Source organism: Hipposideros armiger, unplaced genomic scaffold (genome assembly GCF_001890085.2).
Source record: "Hipposideros armiger isolate ML-2016 unplaced genomic scaffold, ASM189008v1 scaffold_83, whole genome shotgun sequence".
Classification (NCBI taxonomy): Eukaryota; Metazoa; Chordata; class Mammalia; order Chiroptera; family Hipposideridae; genus Hipposideros; species Hipposideros armiger.
The window spans coordinates 3,936,758-3,963,612 of NW_017731433.1; the positions used below are offsets into that span (position 1 = coordinate 3,936,758).

Consider the following 26,855-nt stretch of genomic DNA (forward strand, 5'->3'; position numbering starts at 1 on the left):
AAAGAAGAAAGCGTTTCCCACCATCCCCTCCCAGAATAAGGATATATGTGATTGAAAACTGGAGTACAATAAAGATATGTTTCCATTTGCCTTGTACAATACTCAAAAGAAATCTATTAGCTGAGCCTCTTCTCCAACCTCCTGTTGCCAAGAGGACATAAAATACCAAAAGTACCACCAAAAAAGAGTGTGCTAATAGCATCAGACAGTGTCAAGGGCCAGACCACCACAACAAAAGATAGTGGTTACAAAGGATTTCATAGTTGAAGGGATTATCAATAATGAATATAGAGAACAACATTAGGAGAGACTCATCAATTGTACTATAAAAACAGCATTTTTCTTATTAAAAGGATTGCTTTAACATCAAAGCAAAAATAACTTTGGAGAGGTTTGGATCATCTCTGCAGAAATGCTATACTATTTGTTATAACATTTAGGGAGAAAAAAACAAATAACTGTGGTCTCAGAAATAAAATTCTGCTCCAGGCAGGGCTATGCTCTCCATTGGGTCCTATAGGAGTGATGTCTATGGCCTCTGAGATGTATAGAAGCTACACACATACAAAAGACCTGAAAATAAATTTGTTGATTACACGATAGGAAAAAAATTTTCCCAAAGAAATAAAAATATATTTAAACATATATAAAAGGAAACATATCAATGTTGACTGTTAAATCGCTTTGTACGTTTGAAAACAATTTATAGCTTACAATGTCTCACTTAGCAATAATGTATATTTGCTGAGAGAATTTCAAAACAAAATTATAGAAGTAATTTTTAAAATGTCGAAAGCTTATTTCTCCTTTCCTGTAGAAATAAGTCAGACAGAAAGTCGAGCACCATATGATTTCACTGATATGTGGGATATAAAACTGAAGGCAGCAAAAGAACAAGACAAACAAATAAAGAAACAAAAACTCATAGACACAGATAATAGTTTAGTGGTTACCAGAGGGTGGGGGCGATGGGGGTGGTAAATGAGAGTAAATGGGGTCAAATATATGGTGACGGAAGGAGAGCTGACTCTGGGTGGTAAACATACAATGTGATATATATTAATAGATGATGTATTACAGAATTGTACACCTGAAACCTATGTAACTTTACTAATAATTGTCACCCCAATAAATTTTAATTAAAACAAAACAAAAAAACCCACTAAATTTAAACTGCCTTAGGGCAAGAAAAAAATGTTGACAGCAAAAATATATTTATTATATCATATGGGTGGATTGTAATAATATTTTGTATGATATAGGGCCTGTGGGGTCTATGAAAGTCTTAGAAGGCCTTACTTAAGAGCTAATATGTGGTGAATTGAAACACAGTCTTATGGGAATTCTTTTTTATTCCAACTGAACAGTTTGAATTGTTGCCTTTACTGGGAATGCTGGTGAAAGAGACAAAGTCAACAAATAACTTAAGTGCTCATTAGATACGTTGACCCTGCGCTCACTGGTCACATAAAGAGCTGGGTTGTGGGGCCGGCCGAGTGGCTCAGTTGGTTAAGAGCTCGCTCAAGAGTTTGAGCTCTGAGCAACAGCAGTTCGATGCCCGGCCTGAGCTGAGCTACTGCTGAGCTGCCAACACATGGCAGGATGGCTCAGCTAAAAAAAAAAAAAAAGAGCTAGGTCGTTGGCAAAACCACATGGGCAGATGGTTATCAAGCAAGACTGGGGATATGTCTTCTGTGAGGCCCCTTTGATGACAGGGAAGACTCTTATTCATATGGAATGCTTAAAATGCAGTCTTGTCTGAAGATAAGGGCCTGAACTACATTTCCAAGATCCACTCTTAACCAATGATTCCAGAGAAAAATACAGATTCTCATATGAATGAAGCACAGAACTTAAAAGTAATGAAGCGAATCTTTAGCAAGCTGAGGTAGGAAATGAAGAAGTGGGCATCACTGTGGAGAGGTGGGTACAGGAGATAGGAATTGCTTGGGACCTGCTCACGTGAAATCCAAGCCACAAACAACAGAGGCAAAACACGTATTCCTTGTGAGCGACCATGGCCTTGGAAACAAAACATAAATATGTTGACTACTGGACTTCAATTGCATTTGTGAAGTGCCCACAGTTTCAATGGCTCATTCACATACATGTCCAGATCCTCCCGAGTGCAAGGTAGGAAGTACAGATGCGGGAGCTGTCCCTCAGGAAGGCTGTGAGACTTGGTCCAGGTCACACAGCAAGGAAGTGGAAGAACTTGAACTCAACCCCCTTACTGCTACCTTCTGGGTTTCTCTCAAGCTAAATCTTAATGGAGATAAACAGAGGCTGAAGAAAGATGGGAGCAGAGCTGTAAACTCTCTAAATGGCAATTTAGGAACCTCAAGTATAAAATAATTCAAAGGAAGAAAACAACACATCAGTTTTGTAGAACAGAGAAAACCAAGTGGAGATGGAGAATTCTTACATACAGGGATTTCAGAGTCCAGTGAGCTGATAGGACATAAAGAGATATCCTGGCCTAGTATGTGCCAAATAAAACCATGGCCAGGTGACGGGCATGCATCATAGAGACAGGACGTGACAGAATGTTAAAAAAAGTTAAAATACAGTCTCATGTAATATTCATGTTGACAGAGCATTCTATCACTGCTGTGTATTGGTGCAAAAACCCCAAAAAGTATGAGGGTGGAGTAGGAAGGAACACAGTGACTGCCAGGCCCAGACAATCACATACCATTTGAAGGAAAGGAATCTGTTCCATTGTAAGAAAAAAGGAATTATAAGAAAAGGAATCTCTCGCCATGAGCGGCTGTCCAATGGCTGGTGACCGATCTGCCTCAGCCAGGAAGAGCGCAATGATCACAATACCAACATAGGCCAGTGAGGCGACGTCCTCCACAACTAGACTGAAGAACCAAAGGACAGCAGCTTGTCTGTTCCTCTTTCCTGATTCCCCAACGCTGTTCCCCTCCTGCAATTCCCCAATAAAATCTTAAAAAGAAAGAAAGAAAGAAAGAAAGAAAGAAAGAAAAGGAATCTTCATCATTCAAAAAGTGACAGTGAGAAAAAGACCTTCAAATTTTGTTGATGTTTAAAAGAATCATACTGATTCACAGAACAAATCTGACTTCCATCCCAATCTAGAAATGGCAGAGAATTTGAAAGGGATGAGAATACTTCCCTGCTCCTCTTTTTAATAGAGGCATTACTATTGGTTGAAATCTGAGAATCAAAGTCAGTGTGACATTCAGGACAGATTGAATACTCCATACAAGAAGAGAAGTAATAGCTCAAAAAGATTTGCAAATGATCAAGTATTTTCTTTTGCTCTTACTGCAGCCAACAAACTGATAAGAAAGGTAATGGGAAATGTGATGACGACTTATGTTTCAGACACACAAAAAAAGCAACAAAAACTAAAAGGAAGAACCATTATAACAACATTAAGCTGCTTATGAAAAATGTTGATTTGGAATAAAGAAGAGAAGTAAGTGGATAGAAAAGTAATCAAAGAAGGAAAAACCACCCTGATGAGAAGGCACAGAGTCGAGTCAGAAAACAAACACTGAACAGATCACAGAGGAGGCTGCAGTGGGTAGAAGATGGCTGATATCTTCAATGGTACTCAGGGCAAAAAGCCCCAACACTGCCTCACAGGAGACCATGGCCTGGGAACAGCTGCTTACTCCTTCCTGGTGAGGATGTGTTCAAATTTATATCCTGGCAGAGGATGGATGCATTTGAAAAAGAAAAATGGTACCTTTTATTCTACCTCCAGAACAGAATTTAACTCACGTTCTTTTTATCAGTTGATAAGTCAGGTACTGTTGAGCTAGTACCTAAAGTCTTGAAATGTATGCTACTGTTTGGCTACTTTGAGCCCCACCTACCTTCCTACTATAAGAAAAGAAATCCATAAATAATACTCTAAAAGAAAAGTTCATACAATGCTGATGATAAAATTAAAAGATTAAGAAGATTATGATCCTCACACTCATTTTTATTCCCATTTTAAAAAGTGGGTGCTAAAAATAATGATGAATCAAACCAAGGCAGACAATTATTTGTTCTTATTTGTACACCAGTCTCTCCAATCCCAAATTTAGTACTTGTCACTCATTTTATCATCTAAATGTTTCATCTTTCTTCTCAAATATGAACACCCACTCTAAGACTTGAAGACTGTTTCATGAATAGATTGATGGTTAGCTGGAAGCTGGACTGTTATGCATACCCAGGAGGACAGGACTAAGTATGAAATCCCAAAAGAATGTTCCCACATGTCTAGAAGTGCATGAAGCCCAAAGGATAAGTACCAGCTGCTAGGGAGGCCAGGGACCTTGGAAGATGTCACCCACCAGAGGTGGCCCAGACTTATAATGGCCAGGGAACTTCACATAGGGAGCGCTTGATGACACAGCTATGTTCTTTGCATGCCCAACTGCTTTGTTTCTTTTACTGCTAGGAGCCTGGCCAGGAAGCACAGGGGAATTAGGAATTCTAGAAAACTTCCTTGATGACAACTGCAAAGATTTGCCCCCAGGAATGCCACAGCTTCTGAAAACTCAGGAACTATGAACGAGTTCTGAGTAGAGAGGACAGGCCATTTAATGATGGGAAAAAATAGTAACTAGAAAAGGCGGAAGTCAAAGTGGTTAAGTTCAAATTAGAATGTACCGGGTAGAGGTGGAAAGAAGGAAGTGGAAACTGCTCCAAACTTATTCCTCTTTTCTGGTACATCTGTACATGAGGAAGCTGCACAGGGGAGAGAAGAAACTCTGGGATGCTTTGCAAGGAATCACAGTCTTCTCCAATGGGATATGCAGGTGTCCCTGTCCTAAACTCATGCTTGGGGCAGGGAACACTGAAGGCCAGGTGATCATGAGTCAAGGAGAGGTCATTTAGTGATGCAGCACTTCTGAGAGGTACAGAGGTACTTGTAAGGATGCACTTGTCACTCATGTTATCATCTAAATGTTTCATCTTTCTTCTAAAATATGAACACCCACTCTAAGACTTGGGGGCTGTTCCCATCATAAGGGTAATTCATGCCCCTCCTGCCCTGGGGCCCACATGAGTCTCTGAGGCCCTCCTCAATTGGCAGTAATGGACAACTGGAGATTTATTACCTTGGGGATGTTGGGAAAGGACACGCAAATGACCTTAGATCCTAACTCTGGAGTTGGGCTATAGTCTTGTGAGCGAGATCACTTTTGAGATCTCTCTATGATCCCTGAGGCTTCCTGAGGCTTCAGTTGTACTTAAAGACCAAATCTAATAGGACAAGCTGGTCCATCTCTCTTGCATGAGAGATGCTCAAACAGGAGTCTTGATCTGGAATCATTAATTTCTGCAGGTGCCACTGGAATTAGCTTAGTAGAGGCTAGTTTTTCAGGCTTCTGGACACCTGCCATAATCAGGAGCTGTGAATATGGCTCAGCTGAGGGTTTCAACTTGGCATGGCTAGATAATGGTTTAGCAGTGGAAGAAGGTGGCACATCTCTGCCAGCCACGTCAACTGCTGTTTAACTGCATAGCGATTCTGCTTAGCTGGAAGAATAGGTGGGTTATTAAGGGTCGGTGATGTACCTGGGAGTAGGGCCACAAATTTGAATTACTGATCTAAGAGAGAGAGGCAGCTGTTACAGACATAGGTAAATACAAATCATATTTACAGACTCAAAAGGAAAGTGATCAAAAACGTTCTTCACAATAAATCAATGATTTTCTCTACAGATTTAGTTTTTTTAAGTTTGAAAAGAAAAAGTTATTTTTGTAAAAATAGTACATGATCACTACAAAGAATTTAAACAATATATAAAAGTATAAAAAAGTTTAAAGAAAAAAACCCTGTAGTTTCTTTCTGCCATAAAAAAACCATCATTAACATTAGGACATCATTTTAAGCATTTTCTCTATATATGTAAGATAGAATAGAAAAATAAAAAGACAGAAATGTTTTTATAAAAATAGGATCTTCTATAAGAAATCTAGTTCTGGAAATACCATAATCTAGATACTATACTAGAACAAAATACAAAATAATGCCAACATCCTTTTAAATGACTAGCTATGCTCACAAAAAAATAAAGGAAGGAAATCGTTAGGTGCCACAAATAATGACAGAACTGAAAATCAGGGTGCTGTGCACATGAAGTGACACTCTGACTCCCTAGAAGGGTTGTTGATCTTGGCTGGAGTTATTATTTTGTTTCTGTGCTTTACCCATTTGGTTATCACCCTTTTTTCTACCATCCAAACAGTTTTTAATGAGATTTTTAAAAACAGCTCATCACAGAGCCAAGTTCCCAAAAATCCTTCCTTAGTCTAGTAGGTGAGCAAATGAAGGGCCTCTACTGTGGAAGTGTTTACAAAACAAATACAAATGAGCTGTGACCCTGGAAGTGAACACCACAACCACAAGTCTAAGGCCAACTGTGCACTCTGTCAGTACCACAAAAGAACAAGAACAAGTGACAATGCTAATGGTCAGTTTCAGGGTCCAGGTGTGGATGGGAAATGATTTTACCTAGAATTCCTTAAGTCCTAAATCATATTCTTCCATTGAAAAGTCACTATAGGTCCTCATTTAGTGACAAGCTCAACTGGACTCTTATAAGGAAAATGAATTTTCTACTTCTGTTGTTGCTTACAAAAAACTACTGCATTAGAGCATCAGCAGATACCAAAAAGAAAAAGAAAAAAGAACAAAAAAAAGAACTATAAATGGATTAAGGTGCCTTGCCCTTGCCATTTCCCTATAGAAATAATGTCATGCCTCTCCCAAAAGCAAAGCATGCACCTATCATGAAGAATTGTCTTCTAGCTTCATGGCACTATTGTAACTCTCCGCTGTTACTGGATGAACTCATTACAGCCAATAGCCTGGCTGACAGGGCGTGACTACACTTGCCTGATCACTTACCTCCTTGGCCCATGCTGGTTTCTCACTAGGACTCATCCCTTCTTTGTAATGATACAGTGGCTTCTTCTCCACTGGCCTCTGCTCCTGTCGCTGATGCTGAAGGGAAACCAAGTAGTCTCTCTCTTGCTTTAGCTGCCTCTGCAGTCTTTCTGCTTGTCTCTGTTCTTCCAATTGTTTGCGCTTGTATTCCTGCCAAGATCAGGAAAAAGCAACAAAGAAAGGCCACATCACCATACAGAAACCATTGGCCAGGACCAGCTAAGCATGCAATGGAGTAAAAAGTGACGCTCAATAAAAAAGGACCTCAATACTAACAGAACCACAGGAGGATATCAGGATGTACTACAGAGATAAGCTACAGCCTTGGGTGAACATCTATAGAGAATGCGGCATTTGATGGAAACACTATTGCTTTAATGGTCATCCCTACCGAATACCACCCAGTGCAAAGTGACTTACCCCTGATGAGTTACAACCAGGAAAGTGGCAATAATGAGGACATTTGGATGGTCAGTACACAACACCTATAAGGAGCCATCCACTTCCTGACTTGCTAATTAAACCATTCAAATATGTAAAATTAAGTGCAAAACTAAATGAGTATCTAAAGATATTGCCTTAATCATATTTTGTTTAACAGAGTTTGGTTCAACAACAACCATTATTAAGATTATGTTCTGGCTAAAAAATATCATCATGCCACTGAAAAAAAAGTTCAGTTGAAAAAAAACCCAAAAAACATACACCAAGAAGCTCCTTTGGAGAGCAGTGCAATAATAATAAAAAAGTACTTCCAGTGGAAGCTGCATGAGCGGGGAACACAAAATGTTCCCATCGTAAGGGTAAAACTAATAGTCTGCAAATGAAATATGACTGCAGAGCTGAATGGATTCTTATGGAAGAGGCACATTTTGCTGTGATTGTATTCCAGCATGTTGCAAATGACCTTAAAAATTACTCTGCAATAAACACAGTGGGTCTCAAAAACAGTCTGAACTTATAATAAGGCTGGAATCATGTTCAAGTTTTCCAGATAGATGGGGTTAATAAAAAATACATAACAAGTATATTAAATGTATTCAGACTCGGCAAACTGGGTCAGGAACTGTATGAAGTTTCTGTGAAGGTTTTTCGAGGTCCATCAGGCTTGAAGGATCCCCCCTCTTCTGGACTGGCATGCCAGGAGAACACACACACACACACATGCGTGTACACACACACATGCACACACACGATGAACACAGAGCAGGTCAGCTGGCTCTCGGCTTTCCCATTACCAGAAGTAGAGCTTGTTCATGCAGTAGCTGCTGCTGCAAGATCTCTAACTGCCTCTGCTCCTCCTCTAACTGTCGCCTGATGTACTCCTGGAGAAGTGGGCAGCAGAGAATTCAGAGGAACACGAAGAGAGAAAGAGAGAAAAAAAGAACCGGTAACTTCAAAGGTGACAAGAGCTGCCAAGTAAAGTATGGAAGGAAGGAGGGGGAAGAAAAATACCCAGGCACCTCCTCACAAAACGGGGAAAAGTATGAGCACCAAAGCAAAAGCATTTCAATGCAGTCAAAGGCACAAACCCGCTTCCTGCAACAGCTTACCGAGATGGCTCAGTGCTTTGCTGGGACTCTTTGGTTTTCATAAACCCAGCTACATTTTAAAGCTTTTCATGACAGGTTCCCTCTTTTCGGGCTACCTGGAATTAACAATGCTGTAAAGTGCAGAGGCCCCTGTGCAAGCAGTGGGGATAAGATAATTGTTGAATGCCATCATGCACTGTCTTTGGAACGGCACCACCCTGCGGAGTTGCACTGTGCTGTTTGAATGTGATTCTCACAGAGAGAAAGGCACCTGCATCAATGGCTCAAAGTCATGGAGACCAGAGACTGCCTGAGTGGAAAAGCTCTTCAGAAGCGATGACAGAGCGGCACATGGCTCATTTACCATGCTCCAGTGCTACTTCAAAGGAGATCGCCAGGGTTGGGAGAATCAGGAGATCAAGGTGTGTCTGAGGGCACTGGCCTGGCAAGCAAGGCCGAATAAGTGGGCACTGCCAAGGTTGTGCTTTGACTTCTTGAATAGTAAGAGAGAATAGTTGCTTGAGGAAGAATAAAAACCTGCTTCAACTGTGCAGTCCTAAGAGAAGGTGACCCACACCCCAGAGGCAGCTGGTGCTGGAGTTCACACTAGGGCTGCCCGCCTGCGGGGCTCCCTGGTCCCCGCTGTACCTGCTCGTGTTCTGCACGCCGCCTCTCCTCCTCCCGGCGCATCTGCTCCTCGTAGTGACGGCGCTGCTCCCGCTCTTGCTGCTTCCGCAGCTCCTTCTCTCGCCTCTGTTGCTGTGAGGCAACAAGCAGACAACCCTGAAGGAGTCAGGTACAACAGGAGTGTGGGTGGGTGGGGGGGATCGGGAAACCAGCAGGGAAGGGTGCAGAGCTGTGGATGTGAGTGAGCTCTTAACCAGAGATGCCTACAAGCCCCAAGGCACCGTCTCTCCTGCACTATTAGAGGACACAGGGGCAAGGATGGGGTGGCAGAGAGCAATTCAGTGTCACGCAGAAACACCCTGCTATTTACCATGCAAGTAGACTATCTGGGTTTATATGTCTCTCCAGAGAAGTTCCCACTAAGTGCTGTCTCCCAATTGGCCGATGGAGGTTTTCAAATCAGGGGTAGGAAACATTAATGTATAAGTTACTTATGATATCTCATCAAACTGTTTAGGAGATTCTATAGGTTTTAAAGCACATTCACAATATTCATATCATTCATTCTTTTCAATACCACATAGGTTCAACATTTCATAGATACAGCAAAAACCAGAGACATGAAGTGACACATTCAAGTCCATACAGTAATGAATGGATAAGGGCTCAACAGAATTTACTGATCCCCACCCAGTCCACTACCCTTTCTGATATACCATGCTGCCTTTCTATATTTTCTGGAGTATTCTCTTTTAAGTGTCAATTTCAACATCTTGCTCAAGACCCTTAAGCTCAGGAACCATATCATCTCACATAATTATAACCATGCCTCCAACTATGTGGGAAGCACCTTTCATGCTTTATCTTATTTCATCTTCACAAAACTCTTGAGGTAGATATTATTATTATCCTCCATTTCATATGAAAAAACTGAGGCCTAGAGAGATTACGTAATTGTTTCAGGTTATGCCCACATTCAAGGTCATGCCCACTGAGTGGTGGAGCTTGACTGCAAAGCCAAGCAGGGTGACTCCAATCTGAGCTCATCACTGTAGAAGATGAAGAGGCAACAGGAGTGATAGAAAGATCACAAATTAATCCGGTTCATTATACTCTCAGGCAAGGAGAGCATCTTAGGAGCAGTCACAGGAGCTAACTTTTCCCAGCTAGGGATGTACTGTTCCTGGTCCCTGGAGCATTTGGAATGTGTGGGGGAGTGGGGGAGGTTTTCTGGTTGTCTTGGTGATGGAAGGACATGCCTGTCACTTAGCATAGGGGCTGGCAATGAGCAGCACAGTCATACATTGCAAAATATTTTCCCGTGCCGCACGCCATTAAGTGCCCCTTTTGAGAAATACTGCTGGCCCTTCCCTTTGTGTCAGAGCCCAGTGCTGGCATTAGGATTTCTTCTTCCTCAAATACTAGGTTTGGAGGGGACATCTCAGAGGGTCTGTTCCCTTGTAACTTCTCAATGACACTTCACTGCCTGGCTGAGGAAACATGAGTTACTCAAAATAGAACCCACTGTGACTATCCCACTGACAAGCTAGCTCTGCATGACCAGGGAAACGGCTTTCTAATACAAAAGCTCTGTCACAGCCCCAGCTAAATGGACCCACAGGCGCTCAAAACACCCGAGAAACCCATGATGAGGAGGCCTTCCTGAGGTGGCTCCCGCCTGCAATCCCCTGGGCTGCTGCTGTCTTCCCATCGCCTCTGAGGCTTGGGAGATAAGCTGTACCTTTTGAGACTCAAGGTCTATCACTTCCAGATCAATATTTATTTGTCCATCTTAGATAGCAGGCGATGGGGAGCCATTGGAAAACTACATGTGGTCAAATGCCATGATCAGACGTGCATTTTCAAGAGGACTTCTGACAGCGATAGGCGGGGGCGAGACTAAGAAACTGGAAAGTAGTCATTCTGTGGATCCAGGCGGAAGATGACGGGGCAGATGACGGGGCAGATGACGGGGCAGCGATGGGTGAAACAAAGGCAGTGGGTGGAGTCCCTGGTCACAGCTGCCGCTGACGATGGAGACACAGCCCCAAGTGAAAAAAGACTAAAACCTATCCAGGTTTCCAGTGATTCTAACAGGACTGGAATAGGAGCCAACTTAGGAGGAGAAATTAGAATTAAGCCAAAATAAAATAGGCAAAGTTTGGTGACTACGAGGTGCGAGAGGGTGAATGATGTTCCTGGCCGAGGTGTGAGGCAGATGGTACCATAGAGGAAAAGCAGGTTTAGGAAAGGGAATGAGGAGTATGTTGGGGGATGGGGATGAGTCAAGTTCCAGACATGTGATTATTTGTTTTACAGAAAAAATAATACAGGAAGATGTAAGCTGAAAACAGCATCATGGGAACTGACTGAATAATTTGGACTGCAGACCCAAAACAGAGATATTTCCAACACTCAACCAAAGCACATCAGTGCCAGCGTAGAGAATACAATAATTATGTGTACAGATCTGGCTCCTGGCAGGAAATAGCCCCAATTTAGCTAAAATTTCAAGTTTTTTACTCCCACCATCGGTCTCTTTCTTGAAGAAATAATCAAGCCTTTGGAAGATTTAGCGGATTTTTATGTGAAGGATTTGTGCATTTTCAACCTCTTTGCCAGGAATCGATACTGCTTTATAATTACATGCCACTCAGGTCCCCGTGCAAGGTGTATACAGTAGTGATTGCAACTCAAGAGGGTCTGGGCTTCCCAAGTACTCTGTAGCGTCTGAGAAAGACACTGAAAAGTGACTAATAATTAATACTGATCTCACTCAGATCAGCTGCCGCTAGCTCATGGAGGCATCTGCCAGGGCTTTGGTTCCTGTGGCGAGGCTGGAAAAATAAATCACTTCCCCAACCTTCGGAAGGCACCTTGCCAATTTCCAGCTGCTGCATCTCCATGTTAATGCCTTTCTGGGAAAAATGTTTGCTCTCCCTCCTCCTGGGCATCAGGCTGTTTGATGGGACATACGAAAACATGTCAGAGAAAGACCAAGTCCCAGGCCTCAAGCAGACACCTTTATAAAGCTCTTAAGACTCTTGCTAGAAACAACAGTTTGAGGCTGGTGCTTGATCCTGGGGGACGCCCAGCCCTTCACCCGGGACCTGGAACATAGCAGGTGCACAGAACATTTTATTGAGCTGAACCGGGTAAAAATCTGGGGCAAAAGAAGACAACACAGCATTCACTTATATTTCTTGGGTGGTATTTTCCTTCCTATCAGTACTTATAGTATATATCACAGTACCTCATATTATGGTTATCTGAGTCTGTCTTAACGACTCTGTACTCTAGGTTGAAAGCTATTTGTGGGCAGGGTCTCTGTTCCACTTTAGTTTTTATCTCCCACTATATCCAACATAGAGCCTGATACCATTGATATTTATTGCATTGAATACTGCAGACTGGGTAGCGAGAGAGGAGGAGAAAGATGTGCAGAGCCTCAGACCACCCCATTCACCCGGCTATGCCCTTCCAGGCCACGATATCCTGTTATGCTGAGTGCAGACAAGGCCTAAAAATGTTTTCCTAAACAGAGAGCCATCTACAATTGGCACTGGTGTGGTATCTATCTGCCATCTTAGAGAAAGGCAGAAAAATAAAGTAAGGGAATAAACAGTCTAAGGTGAAAGAAGAGGAAAAAAGGAGAATCATTTCTAAATTTCATTCAAATTATGCATAAAGATGTTAGTAGTTCTGTTGTCAAGATAGACTGGCTTAAACCAACTACTCAAAAACTCTTGGCAGATGCCCCATCTAGACTGAACTGCCTAGAAGTATATTTTTATCCAAATCTTCTTGGATGCATGTCTAAAAGTTATATCACTTAAAATCAGCTATTCAGTGGGTTCTCACAAGTTTCCTAGTTTTTTTCTTCTTTTTTTCTCCTGGTTGAGGCATGATTGATAATACCCACTCTGAAAATGTTCCAGGCTAGAATCATTGTAGCCTTGCTCTACGGAATAGGTCACTGGGGTCTTCTTGTCCCCTTTGTCTTCTGTTGATGTTCCCAAAGAATGTTTCTTTTTTAAAATCAGTTTGATCCTCTCCATGGGTGTTCCCTCAGGCCACATCCAGGCAGAGGTTGTGTGGCTGCACTTTTAAGTATATGAACTGATTCATTTTAATGAGGAAAATAATCCTGCACCCTGCTCAGGGTACCCTCAAAGGTTATGCATTTATCCCAAACTGACTATGCAGAATTTTGGCTCTTTTAATTCGTGTAAGGGGATATCACTTTAACCCTTAAATACTCAACTCTTATTAAAGTTATAAGAAATAATTGTCATGGGTGTTCATGACCAAGGCTATGAAATTGAGCTTTCTCTAGTTTTGTTTCTTTAAATGTCCTTTTTAGATTAAGTTTAACCAGCACAAAGGTGTGAATTGCACAGGGTGCTCTGGCTCTTGTAGAAGTGACTTTGATGAACTGTTAGGCCATAAATTGGATTTTATGATGTTATCAGAACCGCCGAATAAAACTGATCACTGTGTTTATGGTAGGAATATCACCTCAGACATTATTCACAGCACCACTCATCACTACCAGGCAAGTGTATTGGTTTTCCATGATCTCAGAAAGCTCGCCTGAGTAACAAGTTTACTCTTACCTGATGGACAGCATGAATCTCGAATCCTTTGGGTCTCCCAATTCTCTGAGCTGCTAGGACTCTTGGGGGCAGACTAGTGTCCCCCCACCCCCGGCACCTGCATGTTGTGCAGGCATTCTGGGAAATGATCCTACACTGGCTCCATCTTGTTTTTCTCTTCTATTTTACAGTTCTTTTTATTTTCTCATTTATTTTTAGTTACTGTCTTAATCTTTGTAAGCCACCATAAGTCCTTTTTTTGGAATGAAGAAAAGTCATAAAGAAGGATCTATACAAACAAACCAATGAAAACCAAATCTTGGCCCTCCATATTTTTTGAAACCTCAAAATCTCCCTTGGAAAGATCAAAATGAAGACAAACAGGAAATTGTAGACTTGTGATTTGGTTCTTTGCTGATGAAGATGCCATCTCTGTTTATGTCACCTGAGCATGTGGTTGAAGTTGCTTTCACAGCAGTGGGCATCAATCTGCTCTGATGCTGAGATGCTCTCTCACTAGACAGCTGGTTAGAGTGAGCTACCATGACACATGCAGAGCTGGCTGGGACCTAAAGGGAAACTTAACACGATCTCTTTTCTAATCATAAAGACTGTACCATGAACCAGAATCTACCTTAAGGATTCTGTAAGGATAAGAATCTTTTGGGAAAAGGTGCAGGATTATAATCTCTATGTATGGTATTTTTTTTTAACTTAAAAAATTACTCCATCATAGATTATTGGAAATAGAGCCTCACAATTGCCGTATGAGGTAAACAGGGCAAATGTCATTTAAACTTTTTTTTTCTTTTTATAGATTCTGAAGAAGGTCTAATGCTTTGTCCATGGCCACATGATAAGTTAGGGGAAAATCATGGAATGAATACAAATCATCAGGTTGGGCCCTGTCTTTGAATACCAGGTATTTGCTGGGCTGGGTGATTTACATGCCTCAGCTCTTAATCCCACAATGTGACTACAGAGTTTATTATTCTTATTCCCATTGTACAAATAAGCAAATTGAGGCTCTGAGAAGTGAAGTAAATTGAGACGTGAAGTGTCACACAGCTGGAAAATGGTGGAGCATGAAATCAAGCCCAGGTCTGGGTGACTCCACGCTGTTTTCACACTATGCCCTACCACCTTCCAGCCTGTAGCACCTGGGAGAGTATTCTCTCAGATGGAGATGTACAGTGACAGTGTGGGGAGGAACTAAGGAAAAGATTCATCTCTCCTGTCACCATCAGCACTTCCTTCAACATCCTTAAGAAAATTCAGATAAGATACTTGGCTTTTTTTTTTTTTTTTTTAGCTACCAAACATTCAGGATGAATTTGAATCTTGTCCTCATGATCTTTGGTAGATTTGGGGACAACAAGGCTACATGCCATTGTGTAAAGTTTTGGAGCCCTGGGTCTATCTTTTATATACATCATGTTTTACATTATACAGACTCAGGTAACATCCATTTTTGAGAATTATCCCACAGCTGAAATGTGACATGTTACTGGGGACAGGAGGAGGTAAGGCACGCAAATGGCTTGGAGGAAAGAACACCAGAGTCGAAATAGAAAGACTAGATTCTAGTCCTGCTCTTCCACCAACACAAACACTATAGATTGCACAGTCTCAATAAACATTTGTTTAACAGGTGAGTGAATGTTGTATGACCTTGAATAAGTCACCTTAACCCAACCTTCCATGAAGGGGCAGATTAGGTGATTTCACAGGTCTAGTCATTCCAGAGTCTAAGCAAGGATGTACTACACTGCAAAGCAAAAACTACTAACAATTCAGAGTATGAAGTGACACAAAGCAGGATTCCAGTTTTCTCTTAGAAAGCTCCACTTGTTTTTCATCCCAGTGATCTCCTGGAAGTAGTGAGAGGGACCCCACAGACTGCAGAGGACTGGAGTCAGCCTCCAGAGAATGGCAAGCGGCCGGCGCAGGATCAAGTCAGGCTCCTTGGGCAGTACCTCAAACCATCCCCTTGACTCAGGGGCTCTCCTTTAAAGACACTCGATATGAAAGGACCCACTGCAGTCTTTTCAATCAACCGCACAGCACACATGCCCCTCACTTACATAGGACTGTCCCTTTGCATGAGCTGTGCTTGTACCCAGAAGAGTTTAAGCTTCTGGGCATTCCATATGCCCATCTAAACATTTGCTCAAGTTTCAGTTTTGGAAAGACCACTGCAAACCAACCTTAGGAGGGCAAGGGCATGCTTCCTTGTAACTAAAACTGGGATTCCAAACTTTTTTTTAATAGGAAGGACATTAGAGTAATGGTGGAGCACTCTGACACCTCCACATTCAATATACAACAAAGTAATCAGAATAAGAAAAAAGAACAATCATTAATAATGAGAACCAACACTTAAATAGAGCCTCCTATGATGCGAAGCACTGTCCTAAGCACTTTACTCCTATTAACTCATTCAATTCTCACCACAACCCTTTTAGGCACAGACTACTATCATCATCCCCTTTGACAGATGAGGAAACTGAGGCACATACAGGCCAATAGCTGGCCCAAGTCCACTCAGTTGGTAAGTGCAAAATCAGGGCCACACTCTGCATCTGGCTCTTGCCATGCTACCTCTACAGATTTGGAAGAAGTTGGTTGAGGCATTTATGTATACTAAGTGAAAGATGCTGTCTTATGCTTTTTCAAGTGGCCATTTCCTCCTCTTTCTATCTTTGTTACCTATCTTTTCTTCACAGAAACAATAATCAGAGAACCACTGAGGAAGCTAGACAGACCTCATTTTTTTCTTCTTACACTTACTTTCCTATTAAAGATAAACAATCCACCCTACCCATTCAGAGCTTTCCTGGAAATTAACTGCTTAAACTCTTGCTTTGAGTACCCAGGCCAACTTTTGCATAGTGGGCAGCCCCATGGCTAAGCTGAGTCCCTGTGTGCCAACCTGGTCATTCTGCATGTAGAAAGTTCTAAACAGACTGAGCTGTGAGGAGGCTTCCTGAAGAATTCTGGTCCCATGTCATCTACAGGTGCTAGTCAGTGTGATTATTCCCAAGCTCCTTATTATCTCTGAGCCACAACAATTTCCCCAGGGAGAATGGCTACCTGGATTTTCCTGGGTCTCAGACAAAGGAACAAGAATTGTTTTCCTACATTTTTGGGGCTGATGTGGAAGGCATTTTAATTTTCCTTGGCATAACCTGTATGAACACAGGAATTCACAAGAACTTGAATCACTAACGGGATAAGTTGCTTAAAAATAGAGTATGCTGCCTCAAGCCTCTAAAGCAGTGGTTCTCAACCTTCCTAATGCCACGACCCCTTAATACAGTTCCTCATGTTGTGGTGACCCCCAACCATAAAATTATTTTCGTTGCTACTCTGTAACTGTAATTTTGCTACTGTTATGAATCGTAATGTAAATATCTTTTTGTTTTCTGATAGTCTTAGGTGACCCCTGTGAAAGGGTCATTCGACCCCCTTTGGGGTCACAACCCACAGGTTGAGAACGCTGCTCTAAAGGTATAAGCAGAGATTATACGTTATAATACGGACTAAATGACTCTGTTTGGGGAATATTGTCAAAGGGATTTTGCTTAGCGAAAAGAAGTGGCTTAAATCACTTTTGAGGTCCCTCATGTTCTCCGACCTCTATGATTCTATAAAACTACTCAGTGAAGAAAATAAGAGTGAAATGAAAAAAATTCGATTTAAATGTCATGTGGAATAATACTTTCTGTGAAACTATTTTGTTATCATAGTTCTAGGGCTAGGAACCACTAAGAATAATAATTGTGAAACACAAGAAATTCAGACTTGAGGTAATAAAAAGAGGTTCCGTGAGGACCCTAGGTAGCCGTTCAAGACAGGTCTACAATACTCATTCCATGCTGCCCCTGAAAAGCCCTCATCCACCTATGGTCAGCGAAGGTCTAACCTGGTTTTTTCCCCTAGTATCAAATGCTACAAGTATAATATACTAGCATATCCCTCCCATTCCTTGAAAGTGTAGGAAGGGGTCTGGGCAAAAGGATTTCAAATATCAGTAGCATTTTAAGCATCAGTATAAAAACTTCATCCAGCTTCCTCATCTTGGCAGGAAATCCCACCCATCCGAGGATCCAGGTGACTATGCAGAGAAAGCCAGGCCTCTTGCAGCACAGCAGGTGCGATAGAACAAGGAGTCCTTCCGGGATCCACGGAGAAGCAAGGTTCCTTCAGTCCATGCATAGCACATGGCCTCCGGAAGCACAAGCGTGATATAGACACTCATGCAACTGCAGACCATTGTCAGAGGCCTGTAGGCAGGCCCTGCACAGGGCAACGAGCATCCAGCTAGGCTCCCAGCTGCTTCATAATTTCTGTTCAGTTACTGGAATGACACAACAAAACCCCAGCTAGAACACGTTCAGTCTTCATGCTGATGCTAACGACATCCAGGCATACAGGGCTGGTCGGCCCCCCACCAGTGACCACTGCTCACAGTACACATTAGGGCGCCTATAGTTAATGATTAAGTAAATTAAAGGCCATTTCTCAGCAGTGCTGATGAAGTAACCCTCCAGGTCCTGAAAAGGGGGCGGGGTGTAATTCTTGCTCAGGGTGCTTTCTTCCGCTGAGGGCCTGGGAGTGTGGTCCAGCGGGCGGGGATGCAGCACTGGGGGCAAAGACACCCTGATTTCCCCGTCTCCTGCCTCTGCCTGCTGAGCCTGCTCGGGCTGCATTCAACACTGAGCCCTCACCCTAAAAAGAGATAACTCAGAGTAGCAACACGGCAGAGAATGGGAAATAAAGATTTTTCACTTCCTGTGCAACTCCCTTGAACTTATTCACATAGTTACTTGGTGCCAGGTACTGTTCTAAGTGCTTTGTATGTACTAACTCATTTACTCCTTGAAACTATCACTATACCATTTTATAAGTGGGCAAACTGAGGCAGAGAGGAGTCATGTCTTGCTCAAGATCACAGAGACAGTAAGTGGCAAAGCCGGGTTCAAGCCCAAGCAGCCTCTTACTGTACCCTTGGCTATCTTGTTTCTTCCTTGTGGATGAAGAGATCACGCCTAACGTGCTGTGTCGCTGATGCCCAGAAACCTACTATTCAGACATCACAAGGTCTCTGTCTTCTTATGGATCTTGTTTAGGTACCGGTGGGAAATGAGACTTGATGCAGTTACTTGGTGGCAATGATGGGGTCATAATTATAGAGTACTGAACATGACAGCAAGAAATACTGATAAGAGAATCTACTGAAAAGCAGAGTTGTCCAGGAAAAGGTCCACTGAGGCTGGGCTAGGCAGAGGAGACTTTCCAAGGTGTCTGTTGATCCTTCTAAAGGAGGTGCATTTGGAAGGATGAAGAATGGGCTGCCTCCCTGTGCTGGCAAGGCTAGGACTGCTAAGTCAACAGCAGACGGATTCACCAGCAAGACACAGAAAGAGGGGTGCTCTCAGAAAAGAGCCCTCGAAAAGGGATGGAAACGTCCGGGTTTTACAGTAAACAGGGAAGGTACATTAGAGAATAAAGGAAGGCAGGCAATGGGAACTGCTATCTATTTGGAAAACTCTTAAAACAAACAAACACACAAACCAACATTAACAACTTTGAAACTCTCTGTTCCAAAATAACAATAAAATATTCATCCAACGATGTCAATCTATTCCTGTGTCAGGCATCGTGCCAAGCTTTCTGTATACGAGTATAAGATTCCATTTACTCCTCACAACAATTCTGCAAAGTAAATAATATCTTAATTGTGTATGTAAGGAAGTTGAGGCTCAGAGAGGGTAAGTAATCTACCCATGGCCAAATAGCTAGAATTACACCATGGTCTCCACAATTCAAAGCTGGTGCACTTTGCCTATACACTAATCTGCTATTCTGCCATTTAAAACTATTGATATTTTTTCTTCTAATAGCTGAATTCCTACTAGTATTATAATAAATATTCTTCCCAAGGCATAAATAAAAGCTTACTTGTTGGTACATTTATTTTAATAAATTCAAGAGGGTTTTACAGCTGTATATGAAAGAATTTAAACTTCTGAAAATGACACTTCTGACTTCAGCCAAAGGTACCCACTCCAATAATAATGACAACTAATATTTACTGAGTGTGTTCTAAGTATTGGTGCTATTCTAAGGCTTTCTATGAATTAACTCAATCCTCACACCAGCCCCAGGGGTTAAGTGCTATTGTTATTTCTAGTTTTACAAATAAGGAAACTAAGGCACTGAAAAATTAAAGAACCTACATCTATTAAGCAAGAGAACTGTTAGCCAAAATACTACTCTCAACAAAATTTCCCCAAATGCTCTGTTGCCCACGAGGTCTTTTTAGAGCTTTACTATGTTGCCCTATACATGCTGAGTTTTAAAGAGATATGCAGCTTTCTCCTGTCCCAACCCTGTCCCCTCCCTTTTTTTTTGGGTGGGGCCGGGGAGGGGGTGTCTAAGAGCATCTGGGAGAAACTATTTAGGTTCTAAAAAATAACCTTACACACCAGCAGCTTCTCTGGATTTGGGCTCCAGCTGGCACAGATTCTGTGAGCCTTGTCTGGTTACCCAGAGTGAAAGCGAATGCTGGAGAGAGAATGTGAGCTGACCACAAATGGATGAGCATGTGATTATGAAAAGTTCTCTGAATAGAAAGAAGCATGAGGTGGGTTTCATTAGCAACATCTAAGCTGGATTTGACAAGTCCTTCAAAAGCAAGATCTGTCCAGCTCCTGGCAGTTGACAAAGTTCTTTCATGTCCATTTTCCTGGTCAACCTTTAGAACGACCTGGTGGTGGGAATAAGCTCTGTTAGGAGAAGCCTCCCGACAGAGCTCAGGAAGCGGGGGTATAGGGGAGAGTATGAGACCTGCCAGGACATGCAGGTAGCGGCCCCCAAATTCAAATTGATGACTTTCCACTCCAAAACCAGATCTGATATCCTGAGCAAGTTGTTTCTCTTCCTCCAAAGCAGAGGAAATGAATGTGTTTCTAAAGAGCACTGCACAAAAAATTACCTTTTTAAATATCTCTTAGTCATTGTAACTAAAGGATGCTGCTATCTAACGCGACCTTTGGGCAGCATTCTGCAGATGGCGCCTTTAACTCTGTCCTTATGCCTGAACCCTCGGTTTTCTGTACAACAACCTCAGACACTCCTGGTGTTCCTTCTACGTCCTTATCAGTCTTCTTTGCCGACTTCTCTTCCCCTACACTAAGTTCTCAGTGCACAGGCCCAGACTCTCTTCTCTATTTTATGTACTTCCATTACTATAAACCAATAATTCCCTTTTTTCCCCCCATCATTAACCCCTTTTCTACCCTCTTCTGTGGCTACAGCTATATAACCTGACTGCATCCTTGGCATCACCATTGGCCGCCTCACAGCAATCTTAAACTCACTGTGCTCCAAAGTGATCTTATTGTCCTGCTCCCCAAACTGATTTTCCACCTGGATACTCCAGTCCAACATCGGGAACCTTCTGTGACCGCCCACTCACCTTCACCGCTGATGTTTAATCAACCACCGTGTCTCGCGTGTTCTGCAGGCTACCTCTCTCTCGAATGCGCCCGCTTTTCTCAACCACCACTCCAGCACTATCCAACTAAAGAAAGCATCACCCTCTCTGGCCTGGGCTAACTTATCTCTCCCTCCCACTCGTGCTCCTTCCAATCACTTTCCTCGCAGCAGCCAAAGTCGCCTTTAAAAATGCAGATCTGATCGTATTCCCTCGGTTAATGCACGCCAATGTTGCCTCACTACTCTTAGAGTAAAATTCAAAAGTGCTTAACAAGGCCTACGAAACCCTGCAAGACCGCACCGTGGCTTCCCTGCCTGGCATCCCACACGCCCCTTTTCCCTCCTTCAGCTGGACTCTGACCAACAGGCTTCCAAGCCAGGCTAGGCTCCCGTCCCTGTGGCACACTCTCCACCATGTCACTCTGGCAATGAGAAGGTTTATTTGGGCGATTGTTAGCCAAATGCCTGTTCCCCTCACAGCTCTAGTCTACACAAGGGCAGACTGTATTCCAGTGCCCTGCACAGTGCCTGCAGAGCAGAGGGAGGCATTCACTGCATTTGTCGCAGGACTGCTTATAGGTATAGGAAAAGATTTTAATTCTACTGTAGGCTTAAAAAAAATTGAGCTCAATGTCCTTGAAAGCCCTAGTCACTCACAGTAAAAAGTTAGCAGCCTACAAGCACATCGCTGCTTAGACTGCCAGGCTCCTATTTTTTTTTTTTTTTTTAGCTGAGCCATCCTGCTACCTATTGGCAGCTCAGCGGCTGCTCAGCTCGGGCTGGACTCAAACCGCTGTTGCTCAGAGCTCAAACTCTTGAGCGANCCTATTGGCAGCTCAGCGGCTGCTCAGCTCGGGCTGGACTCAAACCGCTGTTGCTCAGAGCTCAAACTCTTGAGCGAGCTCTTAACCAACTGAGCTACTCGGCCGGCCCTGGGCTCCTATTTTGTACACCGGGGCTCCACTATTATTGCCAATAAGATACAAGTAGTATTTCTTAAAAAAAAATAAATTCGGGCAATAGAACCAAAACAGTGGAGTATTTTTTAGCTAGAACTGGTTGTTTTATCACTGGATGATGTTATGATTGTCTTCAAGGGCACTACATGAGACCTAGGTGGCTTGAAAAACTTAAAATCCTCCAACGAATAAAACAACTACCATGTAGCAAGTTGGAGCTCCTGGGGTCAACTTAACTAATTCCTGAGATATTCTATCCCCCAAATGAAGGCATAGAAGACTCTTAGCCAGTTGAAAAAAATACATAAATCACTCATATCATCTGAAAACTCCTGAGCAAAATCAGGCATCACCACAAATCTTCTGCCCAAGGTCAGTCTGAGAAGATCACCAGAGCAGGTGCCCTAACCCCTCCTGGCCCCTAAGCCTGTGACAGAGAATAAAACAAGCTGTGCTTTGTCTAGGCCGAGTGATGGGAATTTACATGCAACCGAATAAAAATAGAAGGGGCCCTACGCATGCTTTCTCTCACTATTGATGGACTCATTCACCTGAGCTGGGTTTAATCAAGTTCCTGGAACTTCGATGTAAATTGTATTTTATCATTGGTCACAAGCTGAGAGTCTTGTGCATACCATTTAATTGGCTTGAAGCCATGTCCTTTTCACAAAGATGATAAATGACTACATTCAATGTACAAAGTCCTTCTAAGAATACGCAGATACTGATTTAGAACCCCGCCGAATCCACATGGTTACCCATAAATAGCACAGGGCATGCAGAGCTTCCTTAGAAAGCTCTGGTGGGAGGTGACATCTGAGATCATTGAGGGCGATGACGGCTACGACCTACACAGCCTCATGTCACCAAAAGAGCATCTGAGGGGCTTTTATTTGGAAATGGGAATGGGTTTCCCAGGGTGCCTACCCAAGCCTACCTGACCCACAGTGACACAGAATTCCAAAGTCCAACTACAGTTTTTAACTGCTTCCTTGTGACCAAGGGGCCCAAGTTCCTACTCGGGACACCAGAAAAACAAGTTGTCCCCCCCAGGCCAGGGCAGCAGACGTGGATGGGGATCCAGCAGGAGCAGGACGTGGGGGAGGAGTCCCTGCTGACACAGACCGTCATTCCTGAGGGGCTCAGAAGTTGTAGCCATCTGAGTATTTCGTATTTATTTTTCTTCTCTGTTGAACAATAGGGGCAAGATAAAGGATGAAAAAATAAAGACAGTGTAATCTCTTGATGTCCTGTGGTCACCAGCATTTTGGCTTCGGCTGAGAAGCCAGGGTGCGTGCACACTGGTGCACAGAGCAAAGTGTCCTTGTGCACAGAGTCACCTGTGCGGGGGCTTGGAAGGGGGGGTCCCTGTGGAAGCATGGCCTCCATGGAGTTTGAACACTGACTTGCATCCAAGGGAGGGGCTCCAGAAAACGCCACAAACAAAGTGACGTGAGGCTTCCACACCAGCAGCTCTGGCTGGGAGCACGAAAGCCATAAGCAGCTAAAAGATGAGCACCAGCTGGGTGCCGCTTCTCTGCCCTTGCTTAGGAATCCTTCAATTCTCAGGGTCAAAGACCACCGAAGGAGAGGCCAGGTAAAGACAATGGTGAACACACAATGCAATATACAGATGATGTATTATAGACATGTACACTTGAAACTTATATAACCTTGCTAACCAGTGTCACACCAATAAAGTTAATAAAATTAAAAAAAACACAAAAAACCAACAGGCTATGGAAAAGCATGCTGAGTATGGCTCATCAGTAGAGAGGCAGAACAGAGGTAGTGACAGCACTTAGGCTCTGAAGTCTGGTCCCCCGGGTTTCAGACCTGGTTTCTTCTCAAGCTGTGTGACCTTTAGCAAGTTATTAACCTCTCTGAGGCTCAGCAGCATTACCAATAAATTGCAGTTATTGTGAAGATTAAATGAGACAATTCACATAAAAGTGTTGAACAGAGTACCTGTCATATGGTAAGTGCTTCATAACTGTGAGAAATGATTATTCTAGCAACTTGAAAAAGCACATAAAGCTAAAATAAATTGCTCCAGGTAAGAAAATCTAAAAAGTTGAACAATACAATGTAGCCTCTGAAAAGACTCTGTACTAATTGAAGATCTGGGTCCAAAGGCTAAGAGTTCTCAAATTTTACAAAGAGGAAGGTGTAAACCACAAGCCAGGAAAGAAGCCGGGAAGGCAGGATTTGGGGACGGAGCCTGAGAGGGCACTGCCTAGCTAGCGAGGGAGGCTGGACCAGTCCAAGGGAGTAAACCTTGGATCCAAACAGTAGAGGCCTCTGGTCCTCAGGAGAAATGAGGAAACGGGGTGGCTCGGGGCTGGAGGCCAGTATAAGAGGCCAAAACTGGCCTGGGTGGGCCGAAGGAGATGACACCAGGGCACTTTCCTGAGAATTTCCATTTGTGCCCAGGAGAGTAACAGAGGAGCAGGCACCTCCACTGCTACAGTTTGTACTTCACTTCTGAGAGCTGCCTGATGACACCTGCTGTCACTCACAAGAAAGCTAGAAACTTGTAGGAAACTCACTGCTTGGACTGCCAGTGAGTTTCCCTGCCTCTGCCTGCTCCTCGGATGGTCTCTGCCCATAGCACTACGGTGCTGCTGTCTATTATAGTGCAAATCCTACACTAGAAGATGGTGAGCTTCAAACTTCTCATGTGCTGACCATTCTTCACACACAATATTACAGACTTACATACTTAGACTGGAAAGTGCTTCACCTGCCTACTGCTGCTTGCAGAAGGCTACAAAAAGCTCAGTTCTGAGGATCACAGTTCAAAGGTCTGATTACATATCTACACTTACCATCTCAGGGCCCCTGTGGCCACTGGGATCAGGGAGACCTAGTGTGAATCCTGGCTTTGCACTTATTGGCCCTGTGACATGGAACCAATTACTTCCCCTCCCTGAACCTCAGTTTCCTCTTGTTAAATGGAGATTACATGCACTTTGCATGAGAAATAATGAATATATGCAAAGAGATAATGACAGTAGATGAGATCTTTGATATAAGCAAAGCACCTGACCTGGTACTTGGCACACAGAAGTCATTCAGTAATTGCAGCTGCTGCGTATTATTGCTGCTGGTCTGCATACTAAATATTCCAGGGACATAATGAGGTTGATGGGATTTATTGCAAACTGAAACTGAGGCCCTCACTGATTTAAACCAGGGAGGCTGGACCTGAACATGCCATTTAAAAAGCAATCTGCTCCTGCTGTCTGCAATTCACCACCCTCCAACTACAGTGGCTACCTGACAATGCAAGTGAGTTACCGTAAACCGGTAATGAGGGACAAGACGGTATTTGGAGAACTGTACAATTACAGTTAGTGCAGTTAGAGAGCCTTTCTTTCATCTGCCACCCAACTTCCCCAATACCTATGATCTCTGTTCCCTAATTGTCTAGAGGCTTTGATTACCTGGCAGAGAATGGAGGCCTCAGAGCAGGGTTCTGGGAAGGAGGCTGTAACAAACATCTCTCTCTTTTTTTTTTTAGCTGAGCCATCCTGCTACCTGTTGGCAGCTCAGTGGCTGCTCAGCTCGGGCTGGACTCGAACCGCTGTTGCTCAGAGCTCAAACTCTTGAGCGAGCTCTTAACCAACTGAGCCACTCGGCCGGCCCCAAACATCTCTTAAAGACCACAGGGTGACAGCCTCGCCCAGGACAAGCCATGCAGGAAGGTGTGGCTGGTGGTATGATTTCCCACAAAAACGACAGCAATGCCCACAGGCAGGAGCACAGGCCCTGAGTACCAGAGGGTGTCTATCTGGAAGGACTTGGGAATGCTTTCCCCAGTGTCAGAGGAGTAACAAGGGGGTGTCAATAAAAGTAGGCCCTGTTTTTCCGTACGTGACATTTCCCTTACCTGCCTATTCACCGTGGTCTAGTTAACACCTATATTTCACTTCTCAGTCACTGACTCATTCCTTCATGCCTTAGTTTACTCATCCCACAAACATTTACGAGGCATCTATGGTGTGCTAGGCACTGTTCTTGGGACTAGAGATACATGATGTAGAGATACATCAGAAACAAAAGATTAAAAAAAAAATCCTCATTCCTCAGAGGGCTCCCATTCCAGTGGGGAGAGCCAGGCATGTGGAAGTACATACAGAGTATCTGTGAAGGTGATAAGAGCTATGTAAACATAATAAAGCAGGGTAGCCAACGGACATGCTACAGGGAGGGCATGTGGTTCTAGGTCGGGTGGTCAAGGCCTCACTGAGAAGGTGACTGAAGGGTTGAGGCCTTCCCTTGCTTTTGTGAAGTGACTACACCAAGATCACATGCCCTGCCAAGCATCTGCCCTTTGCTTCTAAGGGGTGTGTGATCCGAGCAGGCTACGGCCCTGACCTCATGGGGGGGACGTGGGCCCACGGTGGCAGGTACCCAGGGAGCGACCCCAGCCAAGGGCCGCGGGGTGCAGAGGTGGGCCGCGGGGTGCAGAGGTGGCCCGCGAGGGTGCTCACCTCCTCCAGCCGCCGCCGCTGCTCCTTTTGCTCCTCTATGCGCTTCTGGCGCTCGGCCAGCAGCTGCCGCTTGTGCTCCTCATTCTCCCTCTGCTGCTGCTCCAGCTGCTGCCGCCGCAGGGCCTCGGACCGCTCCTTGTTGGCCAGCTGCAGCCGCAGGAAGTCCCGCCGCAGCGTCGACTCCCCAGGCAGGTTCAGAATGGAGCTGTGGGCAGGAG

The 26,855-nt window shown here is 43.6% G+C and overlaps 1 protein-coding gene across 1 annotated transcript in view; it reads right to left on the reverse strand.

Annotated features, from left to right (window-relative positions):
- The window catches only part of TNIK (TRAF2 and NCK interacting kinase), a 398,889-nt gene that overhangs the window by 62,602 nt on the left and 309,432 nt on the right, over positions 1-26,855 (reverse strand). The window contains exons 12-15 of the mRNA XM_019643919.1: positions 26,638-26,842; positions 9,106-9,216; positions 8,164-8,250; positions 6,887-7,075 (exon numbers count right to left, since the gene is read on the reverse strand). Of these exons, the coding sequence (XP_019499464.1) occupies positions 6,887-7,075; positions 8,164-8,250; positions 9,106-9,216; positions 26,638-26,842 (592 nt within the window). The remainder of the gene's footprint in view (positions 1-6,886; positions 7,076-8,163; positions 8,251-9,105; positions 9,217-26,637; positions 26,843-26,855) is intronic.